The sequence below is a fragment of the Leucopleurus acutus genome (assembly GCF_964270905.1).
Source record: "Leucopleurus acutus genome assembly, chromosome: 2".
Taxonomy (NCBI): domain Eukaryota; kingdom Metazoa; phylum Chordata; class Mammalia; order Artiodactyla; family Delphinidae; genus Leucopleurus; species Leucopleurus acutus.
The window spans coordinates 29,736,759-29,754,278 of NC_139143.1; the positions used below are offsets into that span (position 1 = coordinate 29,736,759).

General features: G+C 41.6%; 1 protein-coding gene across 1 annotated transcript in view; it reads left to right on the top strand.

Moving 5' to 3' along the window:
* Positions 1–17,520, top strand: part of PLD5 (phospholipase D family member 5) — a gene marked incomplete at both ends in the record, with an annotated part of 494,399 nt that overhangs the window by 449,737 nt on the left and 27,142 nt on the right. Inside the window, one exon of the mRNA XM_082833648.1 lies at positions 15,598–15,795. Coding sequence (XP_082689774.1) covers positions 15,598–15,795 — 198 coding nt within the window. The remainder of the gene's footprint in view (positions 1–15,597; positions 15,796–17,520) is intronic.

The window sequence follows — 17,520 nt, forward strand, 5'->3', positions numbered from 1 at the left end:
TTAATTTTTCAAACATTTTTCTTCTATGACAATGAATATTTTCAGTTCATCTCCTGCCTTTTTGATTGGTCCTTTGTATCCTTTTGTGGGTTCTTCTTATGTACTGAGTTCTTCCCTTAATTAATGGTGTTCCCTGTGATTTCATTCATCCATTCATTCATTTAAGAAATACTTATCAAAAGTCCATTATGGGGGCTTCCCTGGTGGCACAGTGGTTGAGAGTCCGCCTGCCAGTGCAGGGGACGCGGGTTCGTCCCCCAGTCCGGGAGGATCCCACGTGCTGCGGAGTGGCTGGGCCCGTGAGCCATGGCCGCTGGGCCTGCACGTCCGGAGCCTGTGCTCCACAACGGGAGAGGCCACAGCAGTGAGAGGCCACAGCAGTGAGAGGCCCGCGTACCGCAAAAAAAAAAAAAAAAAAAAAAAAAGTCTATTAGGCCCTTGGAAATATGGCAGTCAACATTGTTCTTGATAAGGGACTATATAAAAGACAAAAGCACTCATATTATAATCCATTCTGAACAGCCTACCTATTCTTCCTGCAATAATCATCTACTCTTGTAGTGGCACCCATCATTTCTGTGATGATGGCTCTCACATTTCTGTTACCGGCTCAGACTCAGAGTTGCCAACCCACTGGACCACTATGCAGAGCATAGTGGTTTAGAGTGTGGATCCTGCTCTGATTGTGCTCATATTCTAATTCCACTCCTTACCAAGTATTTGGCCTTAATTGTTACGTGCCTCAGTCCCCCTGCGTATTAAAGGGGGATAATGATAGTGCCTGCCTGACTTACTTGTTCTGAAGACTAAAGCAGTAAGACCTCAATAAATGTTAACTGTTTTCACCAGTTGAATTTCTCAGATACAGTTCTCAGATGAACTTCAAACTCACGGGGTCTGCAGTCAGATGTGCTCTGTTCATTGTTCACTCTAGTCACCCACTTTAGAAACCCAGGAGTCAGCTCTGTCTCTTTCCATTCCCCGTCCCCACACATTCAATCCTCCCCCAGGTCCTGCAACAATTACCTCCTATTTCTGTGGTTCAGGACTTCATCATCTCTTCCTGGCTCTGCTGCTTGTTTCCTTGTTTCTCTCCCACCAGTTCAGTGTCAGAGGAATTGGGTAACGTCACTTCACTTCATTAACATTCCAAGCACAATTCCCAAACTGGTGGCCTGAAGGCCAACTCAACAGGCAGATGTTCAGGTTGTCCAGCAATACTAAACAATAAAATTTAAATTTAATGCCATCATGTGGGGCATACACTCCCTAGGTCAGCCTCAGTCTCCTCTATTCATAAGGTTTTACATGCATTTACGTCACATGTTTGTTCTGGTGCCCGAGACAGTTGGGTTTCTGACCTCTAACATGAAGGGTAATGGGCCCACTCCTTACTATACCAGCCTTTCAGATCTGCATCCCACCACTTACCAGACCTTCCCCTCCTACCACTCATTCTCTCAGAGCTTATGCTCCTGACATTTCTCACCTCCCTGTCTTTGTTCACACCCTTTATTCTGCCAGACTTGTCCTCCCGACTCTGCTTGTTGAAACTGTAGAGTCTCAAGATCCTTCAAGATCTTTTTCAAATTTCTCTACCCCCATGAGGCCATTCCACATCCAGCTAATTTGGCAGTCATCTGCCACTCAAGTTATTAGCTATTTTCATCACAGAGTATTTTGCTAAAACCTATGAAAAATCTCCTTATAAACCAGCAGATATACACCACACCTGCTGAACTCCATTATGATCCACAGGTTAAGAATCCCTTCTAATCAGATGCAATATCTATCTCTCTTACTTGAATCCTACAGATTGTTGGTGATCTTTTCCTTACGCTACTTACAGTTTCTACCTTGATTTATAGCTTGTTTTTGTTCTCTCCCAACTGCCACCATTCCTTCACACCCCAGCCCACCCATGCTCATAGTTGCGCATCAGATATGCTCAGTGTTTAATTATTGAATTGAACTGAATTATTTATAAAGCCTGGATACCAGTCTGTGACCTGACTAAGCAGTTACTATTTTACAAAATTGCATTACTTATAAGATTGGAGAAATTTGTCATTTTATAAATTATACAAGGGACAAACATACCTTTCTGGTAATGTTTGTTTGCCAGACTGTTTTCTGTGCTATAACTGCCCTTACACATTTATTTCTTTTGAATTATTTATGACAGCCATGTCTTAGTAATGCAAAAAATGTGTGGAAAGAATTGAGTAATTTAACTTTTATTTTAGGTCCAAATAAGAATGTTGAAGTTGGTGAATGAAACATCTGGCCTTTTTAAAAATTTATTTATTTTCACGTTCAGTGACATTACATTCATTTGTTTCCATCAGGTCACTCTTACTGACCAGTTTTCTCTGTCATTGGTATTTGGTGTTTTAGTGGCTCTGATGCATTTTTTAAGATGCTCACAGGCCACATTCATGGTTGATCAGATCCTACTGCTCTCCCACTCATGCTAGACTTGGCTACACTTTGTAGGAAAACGTTAAAGAATCTGTCATGTTCAAAACACACTGGGCTAGCTAATGGATCATCCTCACAACACTTTCACCTATATGATAGTTTGAAACATCTCCACCCTATAAGATTGCCAGTCTGGTTCCAAATAAGATATCCTTAAAGCCCTTTTTTACTGTGGTGGTCTTTCAAGTCAATGTTGGTCATATTCTTGGGGAAAAAAAACTAAATTATGTATTTAAGGGTGAAACAGTACTAAATTATTAAAACCATACTAATTACTGCAGTAAGTTTTCCCATTGTCACCCACCTGCCTATACCCATGCAAGCCCACGCCGTGGTTCCTAGTTTATGGCCTTTGACTAGCCAGTTGACAGCAACGGCTGGGCTGCCTCCCACTTCCTTAGAGAGGGTCTTCCCACTCCAGATTTTTAAGAAGGTGACTTCCCATGAGCTGAAAAACTGAGCCAAACAATTTGCAAATAAATTGATGCCATTGGTATGACATTGTTACATGATAGGATTTCCACATTTCAAATATTACTCTATTTTTGAATATTCACACTTTCTATAGCATCCTATCTCACAAACTTGAGAGAGATGTTGGTTGTATATGTATTGAAAGGAATCAGAAACACCAAAGGGACACAGACATGACATCATAGTCTCAATAGAGTTGTGCTTTGAGTTTTTGTGGCAGTTAAGCTCTGGGAACTAACTGAATCATAAAAGTTGTATCTTCATACCCCAGTCCATGTTTGTAAAGTTAGGAAAGCAATGCATTAAACAATGTTGGAACACCTTGAGCAATGTTCTATTCCAAGCATCAGGTAAGGAGAGTGTGATGAATGCTAAGATGAAAGACACAATAGATCTGTGAACAACATAGATGAGTCAAAGTTACATTATGACACAGAACAAAAAGAAATATTTTTCAAAAATTCTGGCTGAATGTTTCCCTTATGAAAGGCAGGGCAGAAGCAGCTTGGGGTGTTCATTCCTGATTCAAATCCATGGAAATAGCCATAGGAGAATGCAGTTGAGGTCATTAGATGTGGGAGTTCATTCGTGGAAGTTTAGGAAGCCAATAAACAACACCCTTGGGCTTCCCTGGTGGCGCAGTGGTTGAGGGTCCGCCTGCCGATGCAGGGGACGCAGGTTCGTGCCCCGGTCAGGGAAGATCCCATATGCCGCGGAGCGGCTGGTCCCATGAGCCATGGCCGCTGAGCCTGCGCGTCCAGAGCCTGTGCTCCGCAACGGGAAAGGCCACAACAGTGAGAGTCCCGCGTACCACAAAAACAAAAACACCCTTCTCTTACCCACCTGAGCTCCAGGCCATTTTTTAAAATACCTCCAGGAATCAGACAGATGGTGATTAAACTGTCAGCTTTATCACTGATGAAGCCAGAATGGAAAACGTAGTTTAGATATGTGGTCAAAATTGGGCCTCCTGCTACTTTCCCAAGAATTAAACATGCCCAAGTTCAAGGCATGGCCACTGCAAATCTGTAGGCTGCTTCTGTGCATGCCCCATGGAGGGCAGAAGCCAAATGTCCAGAGAGAGACTAAGCTGCTCTGATGAGGACAGGCCTGCACTGGGCCTGCTGCTGCTGCTGCTGCTGTATTTATTCCCTAGGGATGTCACTCTTTCTTCCATGGGAGGAGTAAGTGAGGGAGCAGGTGGTAGAAAGAAGATGGAAGTTACCCTTTTCAATACAATTCCTGCTGACAGTAAGGAAGGGAGCGAGGAAAATCTGCCTGAGCCACACACCACGGCAGAGCTGGGCAAGTGCATTCATAATGTTCCTATGTAAAGTGCAGCAGGTCACTTCATGGCCTGGAACCTTCTCTGAAGAGTGTAGGTGTGGCAGAAGTGTGCATAAAATTGGATAATAATAATAACAGCAAACACTTGTTATTCTTCGTGGGGGACACTGTCCTAAGCAGATTCTAAATGTTTATTTAATCATTGCAACAACCCTATGAGCATTATTATCATCCCTTCTTGACAGAGAGATTAAGGAACTGGTCTGCTACCGACACAAAAGGTTGAGGAACTTGCCCAGAGTCATACTGGAGAAGGTTGTGTGACCTAGAATTTGAGCCTGGGTCCTTGCTGTACCCTCTAAAGCAGATAATCACCCTGACTCGATGGCCATTGCACTCAGGGTTGACAGCCAGCCCAGTGGTGGCCCAGACCAGAGGAGAACAGTGTCTTTTCACCATTCTGAGATGTTTCTAGAGCTACACGGACAGGGAGGAGATGAGAACCAACGGGGCTGGGAGTATAGGTGTAACATTTCATTTTAAAAGCTAGGTAGCCTCCCGCCCTTGTTGTTCCACCACTGTGGTGTCAGAAAAGTGCTGCCCATGAAGGAATCACTGATGGGGGCAACCTGGGAACCTCTGCTCCAAGCTACCAAGGAATGAATCAGGAGGAAGGGACCAGACAGAGGGCAAAGCATTTCTCTGGAACAAGAAGGGGATCATTTGTTTTGAAAAATTTCAGAGCTTTTCTGTACTTCAAGGTCTCAAAGCAGACCCTGAATACTAAAAGAGTTTGTTAAATTATAATATACAAATGAAAACCCACTAAGTTCTATCCACTTGCCCCTTCTTCCCACAATTGGATGACTTGGCTGCGAAGAAGAGTAGCATGAGATTTATACATTTGGTGGGGTTTTTTTTTTTAGAAAAGATTTTCTCTCCAATTTCCTTAAGTATTTCATCTTTGCATGAATAAGAAGGGGGCAAATGGGTGCAATTCACATTGATGTTAATATCCTGGTACATACATGGGCCAGGTGTTTATTGTACAAGCCTGAAAGGCAGATACAGTCACTCAGGTCTGGCCCAACATTTTGTCAAAAGAGAGTAGATCCTTGGAGGGTTTGAAAAGGGGATCAAATGCAATGAACTGAAAGTGGCATGATCTCAGCTTCCTCACTGCTCATTTAGAAGACAAGAGATTAAACAGGAATGATAGGAGAAGCTGTAGTAACATTTTGGAATCATTTTCAACTCTTCTAAAGAAGCAGGATAAAATTAAAGTAGTCCAAAAAATAACTGAAATGTGTTTCCAATTTGTTTCATCCCCTTCTACTCTCAGCCCCATTCTTTTAAAATTCCTCCCATTGAACATATGTATATGTATAACTGATTCACTTTGTTATAAAGCAGAAACTAACACACCATTGTAAAGCAATTATACTCCAATAAAGATGTTAAAATAAATAAATAAAATAAAATAAAATTCCTCCCATTAACATTCTCTGCTCACTGTTTTATCTATTGATTTTCCTTTGACTAGCCAAGAAATCGATGTATGAATTCCTTACAGCCAAAAGTCAAAGATGCCAAAGGAATAATGGTACTTATAAAAGATGAAGCACTGATGGAAGGAAGGAAGGCAGTGAGGGAAGGAGGGGAAAAGAAAAAGCAACACCTTCATTCATTCTACTGTGAACTGACAAAAAATGCACAACCTAGAAGTTGAGAAATATGTTTTGTCAGACGGACATACTGAAGATTTAAGCCTGGGAGACAGGCTTTCAGATAGCTCTGAGAAGTAATGGAGGAGCCAGGATATATAGGAGTTTTGCAAAAACAAACCAGGTAGTTGAACATCAAAAGATTTCTGCTAACTAAAGAAAAAACAAACATTTCAAGTTAATGAATTTAGCACCTTTCTATGTATGGGAAGATGCAAGAGTCTGGGCTCATTGAAATCATTCCTTTGATATGCACCTTATCTAGGGCAGTATCCTATTTTTCTCCATCCTGAAACCCCTCTGGGTGAACAGTCTGGGGTGATTGCAGGCAAGAAATTGATTTGTGAGTTCCTTACAGCCAAAAGTCAAAGATGAGAAGTGAAGAGTGGTACTTTGGAAAGTAACATCCTTTGTCTACTTATATGGCAGGCAACATTCTTCATCCACACTATGAAGGAACACTGTGAGGTATCTACACTGCATTATTGGGCAAAATAGCCAGGACTGGAATCACCGGACATTATTCTGTGATCTTGCAAGTCACTTCCCCTTTGGGGAGCTCAGTTTCCTTAATTTTGAAATAAGGTTGAACTAGCTGTTCTCTAAGGATCTTACATTCTCCTTTTTTCAATTAGTCACGTTCCTTCTGGCAAGCATTTTTATTCCCACTTGGTAACAAAGAAAATAAGACATCAGGAAGTTAAGTGGTATAGACCACCCACTGTGGAAGTGAAGGGGCTAGAGAGCACATTTCTGGGCAGGAGGCTGTCTTTGAGCTGCTGAGATTCAATTCTTTATTTTCCATCCCCAGTAACAAAAATTTCACCTTGAGGGCAGAAACAAAATCTAGTTAGAGCTCCTAGTGATTAAGTTTCCTGCAGTAACTCAGAATATAAATCAGCAGCTAACTGGATGCATGGGAGTTGCTTACAGTGGCAAGTTCGTCTTTGTCAAGAAAATTAAAGAAATACTTGTTCACATTTCTATAAAACCATGAAAACAACAAACCAGACATCCATAAATGATAGATTGAGCTGTGGTTAGGCTAACCTGAATTAATTATTCTGAGTTACAGCAAAGAACAATGCTAATGCCTCCCCTTATTCTGCTGACAAGAGCATCCATCAGATGCCTGCTTTGGCTTCTGCATCACCAGTAAAACCCACTAAACCAAGCCTGTCTCCCTTCATGCTGCCTCTCATGTCCTGAGTAGAAGGGGTTTCTTTTCTTCTCTCACTGCATTTCCTTTCATAACTCCCTTCCACTAATTTTGAGAAAATAAAGAAAAATGTTCTTTTGGTATAATTACATTTCCCCTAATTCTTATTTTGCTTTGAAATGGAGACTGCTAATATAAACAGAAATTCCAGGGCAGAAAAAAAGAGGACATGCATATAAACAGTAAGACTTAACCCTCACCCAGGGGAACTTCTAGTTCCTCTTTGTAAGTAATTCTTCCCGAAGATGAAATATTAAACTAATCTTTCAGCTTCCCTGCTCACTAGCTATGTGTTTGGACAAGTCCCTTAGTCTCTCCATACCTTAGTTTCCTTACCCATGCAATGGGTTATTGTGAGGTTTAAATGAACACAGACTTGTAAAGCATTTAGAACAGGTCTGGTGCACAGTAAGCACTATAGTAAACTAGTACTACCTCTATTGTTATTTCTCCCTAAGCAGTAAGTTATAGTATCTGCTGGATTGTCTCAAACCCAAACACTTCAGAAAATTTTTGCTCTGGTTGAAAAATCTTCAAAACAAAAGCCAATTTCTTTTTTTTTTTCCATCTTCACTTGATACCAGCCTAAACCAAATATGTATATTTAGAAATGGTTTTGAGTCATTCTAAGATTGGGAGAATGATACAGAGAGGAAGTAAAATTCTCTTTACATCTCTAGAGGGCAAAGCTTGGCTTCTTCCATTGCCTTTCGATTCTAAAGCTGTAATGTAGTCACAGCAGAATGATGTCAGAGATTGCAGATAAAAGGTCACAAAAAGCAGCTTACACAACAGGGGGAAAGGAACACTAAATCTTTGTTTAGAATATGGTCATTGGGAATATTTGTTGCTGGAGAAAATCTAAGTAGAGTGACCACTTTCATGTTGATGATGATAAATGGTACATAAGGGGAGCCCTGGGGATGATAAATGCTGAGAATGTTTATAAATATGTTTCCCCCTATCTGATCATACCTAAAGGGACAAACATCATTCATAATTATGGTGTCATTAAAATAAACCTTTTTATTTTATTGCTTCCAGGTTTTCCATTAGCTTTTAAAGAATTGGTTCATCACATTTCCAGATTAAAATGTGTGATGGTATGCATTCCAACACAAGGTACATAACAGATTCAGCGACTGGAAGACAGAGAAACATGGAAAATGTTTCAGGAGCACCACTTGGCCTTAGGTTTTAATGGGCAAAGTCTCTTCCCCAAATGCAGCCTTTCTGTATGCCTTTACACAGAGCCGTTATTGCCTTCATTCATTCATTCCCCCTAAATGCTTCCTGCTTTGCTGCCTGGGCCACTTCCTGTTTCAGCTGGAACCGTGTTGACTACCTAGTACTCCCTCTACAGTGTGACTTAGGATAGAAGAGCAGCAGACAACACACATTGAGTGCTGGTCACTGTGCTTCCTGCAGTAACTTGTCTGCTTACTGCACTCAAAACCGTGTGATGTGAATGTTCTGGGGATAAGGAGTTGTCATTGCCCTCAAGTAAAAAGCCAGCCTGCATGCTCGAGATGAGCAAGTTGCTCGTAACAAGGAGGAAGAGTGACACTGTGGCCACCTGCAGGATGTAAGGAAGCTGGTTTTAGGAAGGCCTTATGGGGTTCGGACTTTGTGCAAGGTTCTGTTGGGGAGGGTGTAAGTAATCAAGGGCTTTGCTCAGGATTGGGTGCTATCAGGAGCAGGGCAACTTTGTGATTGGATGTTTTAATAAGCTATCTGGGAACTTCCCTGGTGGTCCAGTGGTTAAGAATCTGCTTTTCAATGTAGGGGACGCGGGTTTGATCCCTGATCAGGGGAACTAAGATCCCACATGCCGCAGGGCTAATGAGCCCACGCGCCACAACTAGAGAGAAGCCCGTGCGCCACAATGAAAGAGTCTGTGTGACGCAACTAAGACGTGATGCAGCCAAAAGTAAATAAATAAATAAATTTTTAAATGCAATGTGATTAAAATTTTAAAAAAAATTAATAAGTCATCTGTATGGGAGGGGGATGAAGCAAGGCTAAAACTGTGATTGGTAAAGAAGCAGCAGTCACCCATATTAGCCAGGATGGGGGGGTCTTTGGTCATTTCTGTGGCTTGGACAATGCTCATGTTTTGTCTGTGTTCACACACAATTACAGAGACGTCTTTTTTTTTTGGTCTCAACTTCATCCTGGACAGTCAACAGAGTGGCCTGGTCTGATGCCAGTGTTCTGTGAAAGAGTTCATGTTTAACAGGAGATAACCAGGGCATAGCTTGAATGCCAGGTGAGTTCTTAGAAATATCAAGGCCAAGCTGACAGTCCTGTACCAGCTTCCGGGCGTCAAGGGCTATTTATCATTCTCAGCGGTGTTAAGAAGTTGAAGAGCTAGGCCAAAGTCATACAGCTCATGAGTTGAAGAGGCATAATGTTAATACAACTCAATCTGGTCCCTAAGCCCAAACACTTACAAACGATTTGCCCTCATTCGGCTTTTATGAAACATCCGTTTTCACCTTTCTGGATTTCCCAGGAGAATCCAGCTAAGCTTCCTGGCATATTCTGTGGAATGAATTGGATTGAGTCTGGAGAGCAACACTGACTTCAGTAAGAATCCAAGTCTAATGTGACCTAAACACAATCTATTTCAATGACAGTCTCTTGCCGTCCTCCTTCTGTGCCTTTGTCAGAAATCAGATCTTGTTCAAGTATTCATGTGTATGGTTAGAAACACCCTTAGTTGGTGATCTCCTGCCTTTTAGCTCCAGCCACTCAGTTTGATAGAAGTGTCTTGAGGTTAATAAAGTGAACCCCTTTTAAAATATTCTTTTAGTATGGTAGAAAGTGCTGAGGAAACTTCCCTCAAGGACATAGGGGTACAGACAGCCTAAGGCAGGTGAAGCCGTGAAAAAAACAGACTAAGGAGACAAAACAGACAGAGTTCAGAGATAAGCTCTGCTACGTATTTGCAGTTACCTTGGGCAAGATTAGTGACCATGGCCTCAGTGCTCTTAACTCTAAAATGGGAATTAGAACATCTACCTTAAAACGTGTACTGTTAACATAACAAACCTTAACATGTAACTTTATGGTTTCTGTCTGTGTCCCCTGCTATGGTCCATGCTCTGAGCCCCCAAGGGCAGGAACCAGGTCTGACTTATTCCCTGCTGCAGCCTCAGAACCCGGCATGTGTCCATTCCGGCACCAACTCAACCTAGCCACAAACAGTCTCTGAGGAATGAATTTTATGCCCTCACACTTGACTGAGTGTGTGGAATCTGTTGGTAGTTAAAGTAAAATCGTTCATGGATAAAGAATTCTGCCATATCTGTTCCTGATTCAAACAAAGGATGTAGTAGAAGCATCCTCAGCAGGCAGAGAAGAAAGGTGGACCTTGGTATAGCTGGAGCTAACACTGTTTGAGCCAGGCACTGAGCTAAATGTCTTACATACATGTTTTCATCTATTCTTTGTAGCAATTCTATGATAAGTACCCATTTACAGATAAAGGAAGCGAACAGATTAAGTACCTTGCCCTTGGTGGAGTTAGTCTGTCTTCAGAGCCTGTTCTGGGAGATGACTTCCTGCGTCTTGTTAGGTCATATGGAGAGGTCTCTCTCTCTCTCCCCTGTTCCTCTGCAGGGGAAAGCTTTCAGAGCTGCTACCCTGGCACCCTTCTAGATTTCAAATTTCATGTTAACACTTACCCAGATTATTCACGCCATACCATATTGCAGAGTGGTTGCTTTCTTCCTAGGTATGGGGAGCTTGCACTAGTGTAGTGAGTACTTCACTTAACATTATTCTGTGTATTAGGAAAGAGTCAGTAGAGAATGACAGGGGGCAGTGGCTTTGTTCCCCAATGACAGCAGAGATGATGTAACCCCCATGTGGAGACTAGGGGACAGCTGTTCCCAAGGAAAGAGGTACACAGGAGAGCACAGTATTCTTGTCCAGCCTTTGAACAGAAGACTCCAAACATACTTGTTTGCCATGTGTTGCAAGTAACCTGAAATCTCTAAAGGTCTGATGTGGAAAAACAAAGGATACCAAAGAGATCCAAACATACTGAAAGCCAATCATGGCCACCGAGTTCAACTTTTGGTCACAAAAATCAAATGATTCCTTGGATTTGTACTTTCATGGCATTCTGCCTCTGGCTCTACTGGGCTTGGATAGAGCTGTGGATAAGGCAGTTTCCACTCAAAAGACTGTGTCAGGTTCTGTACCCCATTGTTGGTAGGTGCAGGAAACATAGTTAGAGGACAGTTGGCTCATTGACCAATATAAGAACTGTCATTGATGCCATCATTGAGCACCGTGCTTGTGAAAGTATTCCAGGTGGATCTCTGGGGCCAGCACGGCCACAGGTTTTATGTGTCCATGTCCAGGTTTGCTGCTCCAGGACCCTTGGCACCAGAAGAGAGGTTCTTGTTAGATTTGGGTGCTCAGTATCAGAGGCCCTCAGGCTGACCCAGAACCAGGGCTTCTGGGTTGAGAAGGAAGCTTGTTTTCATCTCTGACCACCATAAATTCATCTTGAAGGCCAGGTATTCATTTGTTAAACATTTTCCAAGTAAGCACTATAGCCCAGCACTGGAAATAGAAATATGAACTTGATGCCTTCAGAGACTGTAGAGTCACTTAGGGGAAACAGACACAAAATATTTTTTAAAACGATAATACCGCGTAAAAATGTGCCACATCAGAAATATGTGCAAGTACGGTACTAGACAAAACAGGAAACATGGCCAGAAAAGACTTCATAGAATTAACAGCAGTAGACCCATGGGTTGCTTACTAGCCATGTGCTAAGGTCAGTATAGCATAAGGGACCAAGCACACAGGCTTTGAAGTTAGACCAAAACTCAAATCTTAGCTGTATCATTTAGCAAACAACCATCCAAACCTCAGTTTCCTTCTATATAAAGTGGAAGGAATAAATACCATTATATCTACTATCAAGGTGAAAGGCGCACTGCACCAGTTTCCTAGGGCTTCTAAACCACAAACTTGGTGGCTTAAAAGAGCAGGACCTTTTCTCTCACAGGTCTCTGAAGGTGCTAATGGAGAATGTTTCCTGTCCTCCTAAGCTCTGGTAGTGGCCAGCAATCCTTGGCACATTGGCTTGCTGATGCATCATTCCAGTGCCTATGTTCATATGTTCATCTCCCCTGTGTGTATGTGGCACAGTGTCCAAATTTTCCTTTTCTTATAAGGATGCCAGTCATATTAGATTTAGGGCCTACCATAATTCAGTACGATTTCATCTTGATTGCATCTGCAAAACCCATATTTCCTAATAAGGTCACATTCACAGGTTCTGTGTAGAAATGAATGGGACGAGGGGACACTATTCAACACAGTACACACAACAAGTGAGCCCTCAGTCAATACTAGCTATTAAAATTAGGATTATTATTAAATTCTAACAGCAAAACTTGTAGATAGATATTATCCTCATCAAACAATAAACTAGAATTTAAGGGTTAAGTAATTTACCCAAGGCTAGTCAACAAGTAAGCTGCAGAACCAAGATGCAAATCTGCCTCATCTGACTTTAAAACCTGGGAGGGTCGCCAGCCACATTCAGGCAGGAGCCAGAAGGAGCTGATCTTGACACACAAACAGAAGTCTCTGGTCAGTATTGAGAGGCAGGTTGGGCAGGGAGAAGGGAATGCATGGTGGGCAGGAAATTGATGTCCCAAAGCCATAGATGGCAAGGCTGGAAGACCCCTGTAGACTTTATAAGCCCAACCCCTTCATTGTTCAGAAAAGGAAAAAAAGGACTCAGAATTGGATGACTTGCCCGAGACCCTATAATCTGGTTGGTGAAAGATCCTAGAGTTCAATCCGCATCTTTGGCCTCAGGTCATTGTTGTTTGTCCCTTTTTTTCTGAGGATGGCCCCAGGCCAGGCCAGCCCCCGGACATGCACTAACCTTACCTGTGTCTGGCAGGCAAGGAAGCATGTCTGGGAGGGGCAGCTGCTTACTTATGTGGCAACCTGAGTCTCAGCTCTGCTGCCCCCACTGCCACCACCAGACAAAGAGCCTATTTATAAAGCTAAACTGATACAAAGTTGAAAACCCTGAAATGATCAAGGCTTCCTTGGAGAAGATAATGTGGCAGCATTGACTCAATCTGGGAAAAGGCACAGAAGTGTGAAGGTCAAATGCAGAGCCTACTATTCCTGAGATTCTATCAGCAGAGACTGTGAAAACAGCAAGGTGGGCCCCATCTCAACCTGGAATGGGATTAGCAATTATTAGCAGTTATGTTAAACAGTTTTTGAAAAATCCCTGAGATTAGAAAACACATAAGTATGTGTAAGTCTCTCCCCTTGCCACTGTTAAGGCCTGGGTGTTGAAGGCCCTGCCTCCAACTCCCTCATCCTTTCTCCACAGCCAGGCAAAGGGACCCTTTCAGTTCATAGCCTGTCCACATCCCCTCTGCCTCACCACCTCCCTCCCCATGTCCTTTGGCATAAATGCCAAACTGCCCATCCCAACGCAGAGGCCTCTGGGAATCTGACACACCTGTCCCACCAGTTTTACCCCCTGCCATCAAATTAAAGTATTTACCCACTCACATACACATACACATTCTCCCTTATCTCCCTCAGCTTCAGCTGCACAACTCTGATTCTATCCCACTGACCTCAGTGCCTTTGCACATACCTGATACGCCCTCCCCACTCTAGTTCCTCCCACTTTCTTAACCTTTCTTAATTGTCCTTAATGTTTGTGTCCATTCAATTCTAGAAATCTGTACTAAAGCAATCCTTGTACAGGCGCACAGAGATGTGTGTACAAGGGTGCTCGTTGCTTTATATTTTGTATTAGAGGAAAAATAAGGACAAGTCCATCAGCAGGTTAAATAACTTGTGTCCATCTATTCTGTGGTCGCTGTGGAGCTGCTAAAATGATGCCAGCCAGGTATAGATGAATGTGAAAAGATCTCCATGATGCACTGTATTAGGGAGTCCTATAGGAAAGGAGAGATGGGCCCCTACACAGTTGGTGACCTCTCCTATAATCCTGAGAAGAGTATTGAGTAGGGGGGTGGAGGAAAGGAATGAAGTTAAACACCTTCCAAGGTGTCCCTGACAAACCCCTCACTGGGTGTTCAGATCATGAGGCATGTGTATTTATGCTGTTAAGACCAAAATTTCACTTTTTCACTTTCATTGACTAAATCAGAAATCATCTATAATTTTTCAAAGTGATAATAGACTTGAAGCCAGTGCTGCTACGTTCCTGGGTGTATTTGATCAAGGGTGAGAAAACCTGCATCAAATTCTGAATCTACTCCTGACTAGATCTCTCACTCGGGGGGATATATTTTTGCTTACCTGTGTAAAATTTACTTTCCTCATCTGTGCATCTAGGGAGGTGGACAAAATAATCTCTATGATATCTTTGTTGCAAGATTCTATTGGTCTCTTACTCTTGAGGCTTGTGCAATGTTAATAAGAATAATAATTGCTAATATATTTTAAGTGGTTACAATGTGATAGGCACTATTCTAAGCCCATAAAATATATTAACCATGTTATGCATCATAGCAATTGTATGAAATAAATACTATTGTCTCCTTTTTATGGAAGAAGAAAATGATGCCCAGAGATTAAGTATCTTAAAAGTCACACAGGGCTTCCCTCGTGGCGCAGTGGTTAAGAATCCGCCTGCCGATGCAGGGGACACCGGTTCAAGCCCTAGTCCGGGAAGATCCCACATGCCGCAGAGCAACTAAGCCCATGCACCACAACTACTGAGCCTGTGCTCTAGAGCCCATGCTCCATAACAAGAGAAGCCACCACAATGAGAAGCCCGCACACCACAACGAAGAGTAGCCCCCGCTCGCCACAACTAGAGAAAGCCTGCACGCAGCAACAAAGACCCAGTGCAGCCAAAAGTAAATTTATTTAAAATAAAAAAGTCACACAAAGTCACACAGTAGAAATTTGTAGAGTTGGAACCTAATTTCAGGCAATCTGATTCCAGAATCCATGATCTAAACCATTCTGTTATGTTGCAACTAAAAGTCAATCTTTATATTGCTGCACGATTTAAGGATTCATACCAAAAAATTTAATGTTGAAGAAAACAATCTGAAGAGCTGATATAAAAAGTGTAGGTGAATATGGAAAAATTATCCATAAGAGGTCAAATGCAAAACTCCAGCAAAAGTTTTCCTTAAATATTTAAGCATTTTAATGATGCATCATTTCTGTATACCATAATGTGACTGTATCTACATACTTACAGATACAGTGTATATATATAGTTGTTACAGTATAACAATTGCAAGAAGAAAATATCGCTATTGCTATTATTGCAGTCTTTTCTCTGAGAATACTACATTTTTTTCTCTGAGAGTAACACCATCACATGTACATGGCATTGATGCTTTCGTTTTACTTTCACAGATGAAAGAACTTGGTGTCATCTTCTACAACTGCAGCTGTCTGGTCCTAGATTTACAAAGGATATTCGCTTTATATAGTTCATTAAAATTCAAGAGCAGAGTACCTCAGACCTGGTCCAAGAGGCTCTATGGGATCTATGACAATGAAAAGAAATTGCAGCTTCAGTTGAATGAAACCAAATCTCAAGCATTTGTGTCGGTGAGTTTTGCCCTCTTCTCCTCCTCCCTCCTTCCTCCAAAGGCCCTTTATTAAGTTGCAATGTTCAAGTGTGATCTTGTGTTGGGCAAAAATGAATTTGACAGATCAGTTCAACACACCCCTTGAAGAGTTAAAACATATTATTCTTATACTCAATCATATGCTGTCGCTAGTTATAATAACAATACATGTGAATAATCATTCCTAGTTTCAGATACTTTGCATTATCTGATTTGATCCCCCCCAGTCACCCCTTAAGGTAGACCCAGGATTATGACTGTGTTACAAATGAAGATATTGAAGTTTATCTACTAGCACAAAGACTGTCAGATGGCAGGTGCCAAGAGAAACACAAGTGCCCAGGTCTTCTGATACCAGACGCTATTTTTGATGCCTTTCATCAATGATTTTCAGACTTGATCTTAGCAGTAGAACCCTCTGATGAAACAAATCTGAGGGAACCCCAGTGTGTAAAACAGACAAAAGCAGAACTATTGTATTTGATTGGGGCTGGAGGGCAAGAGGCCCATCCAAAATGGCAGGGCACTGTTTCCAGGCCTCTGATTACACTTGAAAACCACCACCCCCTGCCCACACACCACAGTTATCCCCACAGTGTTGCTGAGAGTGGGCAATGTAAATATCTGGACCTACAGTTCTGGTCCTCAAACTTTAAAGTATCTAAGAACCAGAGGGGGAACCTGTTTAAAATGCAAACTTACAGTCCCCCCATCCTCACCAGGATCTGATCCAGTGGACCTGGGTGAGACCTTAGAATTTTGATTTGAATCAGGCTTCTGAATGATCCTGATGCTCAGGTAAACTTCTCTAAACCATGCTCCCAATTTAATATGGCTGTTTCTCCACTGTCAAGCTGTGCTTCTATGCCAACAACTTTTATGTCACTGAAGAGCGTTTCATGGAAGAGTGATAGTAGCCTTTTTGCCTATTAAAATGAAAGCACATTTTGAAAATTTAGAAATCTAGCAGTAGAGAGAAAATTGAAGTTGCTTGTCTTAAACAAATTCACATAAGTGTGAATAATATAAAATAGACTATGAAAGATTTTCGTCAAGTAGAACTAAAAAAAAAACCCTTTTTTTGGTATGTGTGGAGGTCAATAATGCAGTAGCATATCATATAGCGCATTTTACTAATAAAATGCATATATTCAATTTTATTTCCTCTCAAGACAACCCTATAAGACAAGAAAACCAGATATTATTCTCAATTTGTAGATTAGTTGCAATAAGAAATTTGCCAAGGAACCACTAATCCATATGGTAACATTACACCCCAGGAGTCCAGTAGAACAGATTGAAGCAGCAAGAAATAGATGAATTATAAGCAAATTTCAGATAGTTGCTGGATTTTGAATTTACAGTTTGAATCTTAGAGATAAGTGAATGTCATTGTTGCATAAATTTAAATTCTGACCCTTAAAAAAGTGGGGGAGTCCTCCTTTGTTGATCCCAAAGTTAGCATCTCTACTTCAGAGAGAGGGCCCAAGCCTTTAATAAAATGTATGAAAATGCAAGGGCTTTGCTGTATTCCAGGGCAAATTTATAAACTGATTTTTATTAAATGGTTTGCCACAAAATAAGTTGAGCTTTTTTAACAGTCCTTCAAGTATAGTCTTTTAAACCATAGAGCACCTTTGTTTTCTATTTTTATTTATTTTATTAATTTAAATTATTTTATTTTCCATTTCTTATTAATATCTCA